Genomic DNA, 11,527 nt, shown 5'->3' on the forward strand with positions numbered 1-11,527 from the left:
GTGATGTGTCATTTATCTATCCTTATTAAGAATGTATGACTGAATATCCAACTGGGTGTTACCAGGGGGCGTGTCCCTACATAATGAGACACTGTCATCTCTGATTGGATAGTGTTAAAGAGGTGTATTGACACACCCCCAACTGGTAACACCTAGTTGGATATTCAGTCATATATTTCTAGTAGGAAAAGAGGGACAACACAGCTATAAAATTAGGTGATCCAGAATTGTGATTTCATGGGCGATGCATTTATTTGTGAGGAGTGGTGACAGGCCAGGAGTGGTGACAGGCTCTCTTTAAAGAATTTCTTTCATTTGTAAAAAAAAAAAAAAAAAAGGTTTCTAATGTCATGCAATCAAGTCCTAGCTTCTGATTGGTCAGGGCCTAAGTGACTACCACTTCTGCAATAAATCATAACAAGTGCGCCCAGTTGGGGAGTGAAGCTTAGACAGCTTGGGGTCTGAGAGGTCTGAGACTCCCTTTAAATGATTAGTTACAGCCGGGTCAGTGTGCAGTGTGACTGATTACAGGAGATGGGCTCTAATAATGTCTATGGAGACAATCAGTTAAAATGTATTCCGAGCCTAGAAGCAAAGTGCGCTGCTACACACTTTATCTGACTATAACTAATGATGGGAGGAGGTCTGTGAAACTACAGGCATATTATCACAGTTCAAAAAGTGAAGCATCAAAGCTAGTGAATGAAGCAGCATCATGCATGTGGGACTGTGGCTCCATTCACCCTGGGGTCTCTGGTAAGAACTGCAGTCCCAGCAGTCAGACCCCCGCACAGCAGATACTTATCACCTTGCCTGTAGCTGTTACATTGTAACCCTGGAATAACCGTTTTAACACCACAGACTTCTAGTGATACTGATAATGTGTCCTGCTTTACGTTAGCTTCTGCATTTGGACCAGAGAGCAGGAAGAATCACCTGAAAGGGAGCCTACAGTTCCCAGTATTTCGTCCCCCATGAATACTGTTAGCACTAAACCGCCTTCGTATAATGTAAGGATGTTGCTAGCTTCTCACTTCTGCCCCCTTGCAGTGAGTTGGAGTATGCACACTGCTTGTGACATGCCGCTGCCTAGTTCATGAAATATATGGTCTGGCCATTCCTGCCTAGGTGATCAATCCATTATGGGACACAGGCCCGGATTGGTAATCTGGCAGACAGTCTCTGTATGTGGGCTGGTGGGGTATGTGTGCCAGGGCTGCTATTTAGTCCCAGTCCGGCCCTGATGGGACATATAACTTACCGCAGAGGTACTGCATTTAGTCAGATATCTCTATAATAAAGACAGCAGACTATTATCCTATTATCTCTTCGACCGACTATCGCTCCATGTAATAGAGAGATGTAATAAGCCAATGAAACAATCATCAGCTGATCGTTTCTTTAGGCCCTGACCTAAAATCATTGGCCGCCGACCGTGCATGGCTAAATGTAATAGCAATGCACAGCTGATGATTCAACAAACAGACGGCCACTCTGAAACTGCAGCGCATGAGACCGGGAAGGAAGCAGAGAGGGAGATAGGGAACGTGGACAAGTAATATAAACTGTTTGGGCAAAGGCTGCATGGACATTGCTAACGATGTCCGTGCAGCCATTGCTAAACGATTATCGGGCTATGTAAACGAGTAAATCTAGCAGATTGGCGCTCGTTTACAGTATTAATTGGGCAGCACGGGATTGATGGTGGCCAAAGTAATAGGACCCTAACACACAGCAGCTCGGTCCTATCCAGTTGAATACCATAAATTCTGCTGACCAGTGGGGATCCTACTGGGAAAGACCATCAATGTCTGATTTTCCCAAAAAGCCTCATGATGGGTTATTGTTTTTACGATGAAACTACAGTTTACAAATAGTCCTGACAATATTTTATCCAGGTAATGGATGTATTCTGATCATCCAGGCATGGGCGACATCTAAGCCTCATTACACCTCTGCAGCATTGTGATTAATGGCTATTCCCTTTGTAGTCTTGCTTTGGTATCCAAGGGTTCAGTCGGTCAGTGCTACAGTTCTGTGATTCTTCCGGAACGTCTTGCGGTTTGGCATCCAATCAATTCTTACCATCAAGTTTAATGTCCATGTGGCGTGCTGGGGTTTAGGCATCAGGCCCTTATATCCATTAATGTTGGTTAATACACCATCAGAGCAGCCAATAAGGTGAGCGCATTAGCTGCATGAGAAATATAAAGAAAAGCATAGAACGGAGAAGCTGTCCCCTCACCAAAGCTGCTCCATTCCTTCATATTAGAAAAAGTGAACATTGGTTAAAAGGCATCTTCTGATTACAACAGGGAATGGAGTTTATCAGGATGTGGGTACGGTAGTGAGACGGCTCCCCTCCTTGCCACTTGCCTTTCCTTCCTCCCCTTCTTGCTAGCAGCTTTCACTATATTCTCGAGTTCTAGATAAGTCAGCAATAAAATGTGATGTAGCTGTGGATTACAGGATACCTGTATTAAAGGGGTCACCTGGTCTTAGAAAACTCTCTGGATAGGCCATCAATTTTAGAGTGGTCCAAGTCCAACTTCTTGTACCCTAAGGGCCAGTTCACACTGGGGAAAAACGTCAGAATTCGGCAAAGGAGAATCCCACCGTGCTCAGTGTCTTGCAGTGTCTGAATGGGAGGGCGCGTCCCATTCAGACACTGCAGGACACGGAGCACAGCGGGATTCCACGCCCTTCCATTCAGACACTGCAGGACACGGAGCACATCAGGATTCCACGCCCTTCCATTCAGACACTGCAGGACACGGAGCACATCAGGATTCCACGCCCTTCCATTCAGACACTGCAGGACACAGAGCACATCAGGATTCCGCGCCCTTTCATTCAGACACTGCAGGACACAGAGCACAGCAGGATTCCGTGCCCTCCCATTCAGACACTGCAGGACACGGAGCACAGTGGGATTCCACGCCCTTCCATTCAGACACTGCAGGACACGGAGCACATCAGGATTCCACGCCCTTCCATTCAGACACTGCAGGACACAGAGCACATCAGGATTCCGCACCCTTTCATTCAGACACTGCAGGACACAGAGCACAGCAGGATTCCGCGCCATCTCATTCAGATACTGCAGGACACGGAGCACAGCGGGATTCCGTGCCCTCCCATTCAGACACTGCAGGACACGGAGCACAGTGGGATTTCGCGCCGTCCCATTCAGACACTGCAGGACACAGAGCACAGCAGGATTCCGCGCCGTCCCATTCAGATACTGCAGGACACGGAGCACGGCGGGATTCCGTGCCCTTCCGATTCAGACACTGCGGGACAGGGAGCACAGCGGGATTCCGCGCCCTCCCATTCAGATACTGCAGGACATGGAGCACATCAGGATTCCATGCCCTCCCATTCAGATACTGCAGGACACGGAGCACGGCGGGATTCCACACCCTCCCATTCAGATACTGCAGGACATGGAGCACATCAGGATTCCGCGCCGTCCTATTCAGACACTGCAGGACACGGAGCACAGCAGGATTCCGCGCCCTCCCATTCAGACACTGCAGGACACGGAGCACGGCGGGATTCCACAACCTCCCATTCAGACACTGCAGGACATGGAGCACAGTGGGATTCCGCGCCGTCCCATTCAGACACTGCAGGACACAGAGCACAGCAGGATTCCGCGCCGTCCCATTCAGATACTGCAGGACACAGAGCACGGCGGGATTCCACGCCCTCCCATTCAGACACTGCAGGACACGGAGCACAGCAGGATTCCACGCCCTCCCATTCAGACACTGCAGGACAGGGAGCACAGCGGGATTCCGCGCCCTCCCATTCAGACACTGCAGGACACGGAGCACAGCGGGATTCCGCGCCCTCCCATTCAGACACTGCAGGACACAGAGCACAGCGGGATTCCGCAGCGAAATTCTGCCATTTTTGCTAAGTGTGAATTGGCCCTAACAATCAATTCTATAAAGGAACCATAGTGCCTTACCAGCACTTGTATCTGCATGACTGGTGCCTCGCATTGCCGCTAATACTAGTATAGCAATACAGGTACAGGAAGTAGTATACAATGAAGAGGATGAAGCACCCACCGTGGTTTCTTCATACAACTGATTCTTGGGGCCACGAGGAGTTAGGGCCAGTTCACACAGAGTAAAATCGACGGAATTACGCAGCAGAGCTCTCCGCTGCAGAATCCCGCCTGCTGTCTGTTTCGATGGGAAGGCTTGCACGCCTGCGTTTCTGCCACTCTCCGCTCAAAGAATGGACAGGTTTTACTCTGTGTGAACAGACCCTTAGACCTCAAACAATCTAATTGATGGTCTATTTTATTTTATTTTATTTGGTAAGATAAGCCCTTTAAAGGGAATCAATCACTACTATAATGCATATACCACTGTTGGAAGCTCCTAAAAGAGATGCTCAAGTGTTGTCTTACCATACTTGGTTTGCTGTCCTCCTAGGGGGTATATAAGAGAAAATGCTGCTTTAGGCCATGTTCAGACAACAGCCACTGTCTGACATGTTTATCCGGCTGATACTGCAGTATCGTCTGAGTGGACATCACTTCATTTTAATTGGAATGTGGACACCTCCAGGTGTGCCTGCTCTCCAATTTGCCATAGACCACAGTGTAAAGTACGGTCGGGAGCCATACTTGCACAATGAACACAGACTACTTTGTACAGCTGCTGTTTCCTGAACTGCGGCCATACAACATGGACCTGTCAATTATTTTGTGCAGCCGCAGAGAACCATGGCCATAGTGTATAAAGAGTGTATACACTAGCGCTTTGGTTCCATACACTGCTATGCAATTAGCCAGTCCTGTTAAACAATGGCCATTGTTGCACTCTGAAACAGCCAAATACAGTGTGTGAACATGGCCTTATTCTGGCACGCTGCAGAGATGATTGATAGGCAAGGAGGATTCTAACTGGCCTCTTTGCTTGTCAATCATCCCTGCAGAGTACACTGACAGGCAGAGGCCATGACTAGTTACGGACCGGCTCAGCCCAAATAACTAGTTCCGACCTCTCTCCCTGCAGCGCATGCTGGAATAAAACAGCCTTTTCTCCTATATACCCCCTAAGAGAATGGCACACAAAGTATAGTGAGAGAGTAATTCAGCAGCTCTATTAGAAGCTGCTAATAACATTATAGTGATCGGTTCCCTTTAAGCACACTCAACACATATTAAACATATACTTATCAGAATGGTAACATATACTGTAGGTACAGTTTGGTCCATGTTCTTAGCATATACGTCAGTTTTGCGAGACTCAATAGCGTGGTCTCCCCCCCTTATCGGAGCTATATGTTCCAGGACAATGCACACCATGAACCGGATACTGTAAATGACAGATAGGAGCACAGGACTAACCCATTGTATAGGCAGAAGACATCTATTACGTCAGATGAAAGCAAGCGATACATACATAGATAGATAATGCGAGGATATTATATACACAGATAAATATTAGACATATATTAGATAGATTTCTGCTGTCAGCGTTTAGTATGTGAACCTTCTGTATGTTTAGTGATGCAGCTTATTGTTCACACCTCCATAAAGCCCACAACCTGCTATATACTACATTCTATCCAATGTGACGACCACAGGGATCACCCACAGTGGGGTCATAGGAGCTTCAGCCCCCACATGCCCCTATAATCCAGAGCGAACATTATACACAAGGAAAGGGTAACACACAGCATGTGCTATAAGCCCCATAGAACATATGGCTTCCTGATCCATCTGCATAGATTACACAATAAGCAAGCACTGCTACAGTATGAAGAAGTGCCACACAGTGCCAGCTACATTGTGTCCCCAGCATCACTACAACCTCTGGATGACAATAACTGCAGGGGAATATTAACCCCGCACTGCCTGCCGCCTGGCAGGACCTCACACCAGCCAACTACTGCTGTATTATTCACATCCAAGATGCCAGCCACAGAGGACACAAAGGGGTGTGCGTACAATAGTAATCCTATCCATGCCGGCACAGGCAGGAGGTCGGCACAAGGAGACTGGAATATATATATAAATATTATATATATGTTTATATATCCAGAGCGTGTCAGCAAACAACATAGTACAGGCACCATGATTCCTTTACTGTGCTACAATGGAGAACAACAGTGACACACGTGTGAGATATTAGAGTAGATATGGTATATCTGTACTTGTGTAGCATGCACGTTTATATATATATGTTTTATAAACGGTGGATTTATATATTGTAGCATGTATAATTTATATATAGTATAGGTACGGAAATGATGATGCATTTATAATATGGTATAGCACACATGGCAGATCTACATAGAGACAAATGTCCATAGGTAATAGTAAGCTTGGTGCACACATTGTGCAGTGTGATGTATGATGCAGCATGGCTGGTGTTTGTGTAGTACTGTACCCAATGCTTCTTCACTATAGTACATGCAGGTATGGGGTGATATATATGGTGTATATGCATGTATCTATAAATATATATACTAAATGCTTAAGAACTTCCAGCTCTGCCTCCCATGGTGTGGAATATAGACAGTACACATATATATATATATATATATATGCCATAATGTAAATATATATATATAGATAGTATGGCATGTTGGGTGCACATAATATATGGTATATTGTATGTACTGTATATAATGAGTTCAGTAAGCTATGTATATACAGTGTGGTGTAAATACATAAAGCTAAGTGTATATTGCCTGGTATGCAATGTTTATACTGTATGTGATGATATAATATGAATCAACATACATATAGTGTGATATGCTTGGTGAGTATATCAGCTAGTATACTAGTGTATGTACTATGTGTATACAGTGGGGTGTGAATACACAGAGCTCTACATGTATATATACTAAGGTACATTGCTGGTATACAATGTATATACTGTATGGTGTGACATGCCTGGTGAGTATATATCAGCTAGTATACCGTGTGTATACAGTGTGATGTGGATACACAGAGCCCTATGTATATACACTATGGTGCACTGCTGGTATACAATGTATATACTGTATAGTGTGACATGCCTGGTGAGTATATATCAGCTAGTATACTGTGTGTATAGAGTGTGATGTGGATACACAGAGCTCTATGTATATATGCCATGGTGCATTGCTGGTATACAATGTATATACTGTATAGTGTGACATGCCTGGTGAGTATATATGATGTATCTAGTATACTATATGTATACAGTGTGATGTGTATATACACTCTGGTGCATTGCTGGTATACAATGTATATACTGTATTGTGTGACATGCCTGGCGAGTATATATGATGTATCTAGTATACTGCGTGTATACAGTGTGATGTGTATATACACTCTGGTGCATTGCTGGTATACAATGTATATACTGTATAGTGTGACATGCTTGGTAAGTATATATGTGTATACAGTGTGGTGTGGATACACAGAGCTCTATGTATATACACTCTGGTGCACTGCTGGTATACAATGTATATACTGTATAGTGTGACATGCTTGGTAAGTATATATGTCTATACAGTGTGATGTGGATACACAGAGCCCTATGTATATACACTCTGGTGCATTGCTGGTATACAATGTATATACTGTATTGTGTGACATGCCTGGCGAGTATATATGATGTATCTAGTATACTGCGTGTATACAGTGTGATGTGTATATACACTCTGGTGCATTGCTGGTATACAATGTATATACTGTATAGTGTGACATGCTTGGTAAGTATATATGTGTATACAGTGTGGTGTGGATACACAGAGCTCTATGTATATACACTCTGGTGCACTGCTGGTATACAATGTATATACTGTATTGTGTGACATGCCTGGCGAGTATATATGATGTATCTAGTATACTGTGTGTATACAGTGTGATGTGTATATACACTCTGGTGCATTGCTGGTATACAATGTATATACTGTATAGTGTGACATGCTTGGTAAGTATATAGGTCTATACAGTGTGGTGTGGATACACAGAGCCCTATGTATATACACTCTGGTGCACTGCTGGTATACAATGTATATACTGTATTGTGTGACATGCCTGGCGAGTATATATGATGTATCTAGTATACTGCGTGTATACAGTGTGATGTGTATATACACTCTGGTGCATTGCTGGTATACAATGTATATACTGTATAGTGTGACATGCTTGGTAAGTATATATGTCTATACAGTGTGGTGTGGATACACAGAGCCCTATGTATATACACTCTGGTGCACTGCTGGTATACAATGTATATACTGTAAGGTGTGACATGCCTGGTGAGTATATATGTGTATACAGTGTGATGTGTATATACACTCTGGTGCATTGCTGGTATACAATGTATATACTGTATAGTGTGACATGCTTGGTAAGTATATATGTCTATACAGTGTGGTGTGGATACACAGAGCCCTATGTATATACACTCTGGTGCACTGCTGGTATACAATGTATATACTGTGTGCAATGTATATACTGTAAGGTGTGACATGCCTGGTGAGTATATATGTGTATACAGTGTGATGTGTATATACACTCTGGTGCATTGCTGGTATACAATGTATATACTGTATAGTGTGACATGCCTGGTGAGTATATATGTGTATACAGTGTGATGTGTATATACACTCTGGTGCACTGCTGGTATATACATGCTGTGATGTATACATGAGCCGGCATGCTGCAGCCCCCTCCCCATAGCACACACAGGGTCACCACTCACCCATTTATGTGGAATCGGGGTGCTCCGTTAAAGTTCCCTGCTGTCCGCCTTGGCTGTCAGCTGTGCGGGGGGCTGGGCAGCGGCTGGGGGCGGCTGTGCGGCTCCGGGGGGCTCCCCGCTATTGTCTGTCAGCTGCGGTCAGCGCTGGAGGACGAGCCGCGGTGTGGAGCCGTGTAGCGGCAGTGATGAGCGCAGCATTTCCCCTTCCTTCCTCCCGGCGCCTCCTCCTCCCGCTCCCGCAGTGTGTACCGCCGCCGCCGCTGCCGCTGCCTCACTGATGCTCTCTCCCCGCCGCCACTGTCACCAGCTCCGGGGAGCAAGCATCGCGAGAGCCGCTCCTCCTCCACCGCCTCCTGCGGGGGGCACAGTCCCTGGCACCTGCAGTGCCCTCACCTACAGGCAGTGGCCATAGTGCTACAGTGTCAGCTCCACCTGAAGGGGACATATTGGCCACTGGTCAGAGGGAACCAGGGGTGGCACCATGGGGGCACTACCTACCAAAGGCACAGGTGAATGAGATCACACATAGGGGTACCTGCAGGATGTACAAGCTGCCATATGAAGGGCACTACTTGGTTGCCCGTGGTTACCGCACTGTTGCCAACATCCGTGCCAAGAGAAAGAAACTAGTATTTTCTTTGACAAAATATAAAAAGGTCAATAATAGGATGCCAAGTTAGAGTTGGTGCATGAACCCTTGTGGTTATGAAAGGGTGCGCCAATAGTAAGGCTGGGTTCACACTGCGTTTTTGCAGTTGTGCGACATCCATTTGGATCCGTTTTTCCACTGGGAAAAAAAAACAAAAAACATCAAAACGGATGCGTTTTTTTAATGGACACAAAAGTAGTGTTGACTACGTTTTTCTGTCCGTTAGAAGTCACCAATTAGAAACGGATACAATGAACGGATTGCAAAAACGCAGTGTGAACCCAGCCTAACGCGTCTGTTTGTTTATTTATTCGCTCTGCAATAAAGCTTATTAAAAGAAATCAGTAAACTTGTATATGTCACTGTTGCCCTGGCAATACCAGCCATACCCATAGGGGCATGGTGGTGATTGGTGAGGTGGGACATGTGGCCATCCTGCTGCTGGGTGGTGTATGGAGAGGTTGGCGCTGCAGGCAGGGAGAGATAGGTAGGCAGAAACACTTAAAGGGGTTATCTGGCGCTACAAAAGCATGACCACTTTGCTCCAGAGACAGCCCTACTCTTGTTTCCAGTTTGGGTGCAGGTTTTGCAATTCAGTTCCATTGAATTGAATGGAGCTTAATTGCAAACCACACCTGAGCTGGAGACAGGGCCGACTCTGGGGTCTTTGCCACCTGAGGCAAACCTCCGATAGCCGCCCCCTCACTGGCACCCGAACAAGCCCCACCCCCCGTGGCCGCCACCATCAAAACCCCCCATCTTTGCAACCCCGCCCCTAGCCAGTACATTTACGTACAATAAAAAATACAAATTATTGTTAACATAAACTTTAATTCACAACACAATCTTTCAGCAGTGCAAAAACAAAAAATAACCGTGCGTGCATGCCTCACCAAACCAGACCAGGTTGGCTTCAAAGTATCCAAAAAACGCAATGGAGACAGCACTTCCAACAGCAATCTCCAGGGTTTATTGTCACACTAGTGCAACATGTCTCATCTATACAGAGGGGCAACAACATGACTATTATATATGAGAACCATGTTGTCTCCCTGTATGTATACTGTATAATACAATATACAGGGAAACAACATGTCTCATATATAGAGAAGGGCAAAACAACATGTCTCATATATACAGAGGGGCAACAACGTGACTATTATATTATATATGAACCATGTTGTTTCCCTGTATACAGAATACAGGGAAACAACATGGTTCATATATAATATAATAGTCATGTTGTTGCTCCTCTGTCTATATGAGACATGTTGTTTTGCCCTTCTCTATATATATGCCAGATAACAAGCAACAAATATTACCACCGCATACTGACTAACACCACCGCTGCTACTGACTAATCCACTGTACACAGATCACTATCACCTCATCCAGTCATATAGAGGTACCCAGCTCTACACAGGTTCTGTACACCATATACATTACAGTGCAGATACATCAAGTGACTCACATGGGACGTCTTCTCTGATCAGAGTTCTTCCCTTTTCATCTTCTTTTCCATTTGCCCTGTGCCATTATGAGAACTTCTCCGAGCCACAAATCCACAGAATCTGCCAGACAGACATATTAGGCTCCACACTCTGTCACCATCCTAATCTCTCTACACACTGCACATCTGTATTGGCCCCTTATAGATAGCTCCCCCTGTATTACCCCCTTATAGATGGCTTCCCCCTGTATCCCCCCCTTATAGATGGCTCCCCCCTGTATCCCCTCCCCTTATAGATGGCTCCCCCTGTATCCCCCCCCCCCCCCGTAAAGATGGCTCCCCCTGTATTACCCCCTATACATGGCTCCCCCTGTATTACCCCCTTATAGATGGCTCCCCCTGTATTACCCCCTTATAGATGGCTCCCCCTGTATTACCCCCTTATAGATGGCTCCCCCTGTATTACCCCCTTATAGATGGCTCCCCCCTGTATCCCCCCCGTATAGATGGCTCCCCCGTATTCTCCCCTTATAGATGGCTCCCCCCTGTATCCCCTCCTATAGATGGCTCCCCCGTATTCCCCCCTGTATCCCCCCCTCGTATAGATGGCTCCCCCCTGTATCCCCCCCCTATAGATGGCTCCCCCCTATATCCCCCCCCTCGTATAGATGGCTCCCCCCTGTATCCCCCCCTATAGAT

At 45.8% G+C, this 11,527-nt stretch overlaps 1 protein-coding gene across 1 annotated transcript in view; it reads right to left on the reverse strand.

Moving 5' to 3' along the window:
• The window catches only part of SH3KBP1 (SH3 domain containing kinase binding protein 1), a 249,651-nt gene extending 240,609 nt beyond the window's left edge, over positions 1 to 9,042 (reverse strand). Inside the window, exon 1 of the mRNA XM_069946144.1 lies at positions 8,730 to 9,042. Within this exon, the coding sequence (XP_069802245.1) occupies positions 8,730 to 8,733 (4 nt within the window). The 5' untranslated portion in view covers positions 8,734 to 9,042. The remainder of the gene's footprint in view (positions 1 to 8,729) is intronic.
• Between the last annotated feature and the right edge of the window lie 2,485 nt (positions 9,043 to 11,527).

Source organism: Dendropsophus ebraccatus, chromosome 11, assembly GCF_027789765.1.
Source record: "Dendropsophus ebraccatus isolate aDenEbr1 chromosome 11, aDenEbr1.pat, whole genome shotgun sequence".
NCBI lineage: Eukaryota > Metazoa > Chordata > Amphibia > Anura > Hylidae > Dendropsophus > Dendropsophus ebraccatus.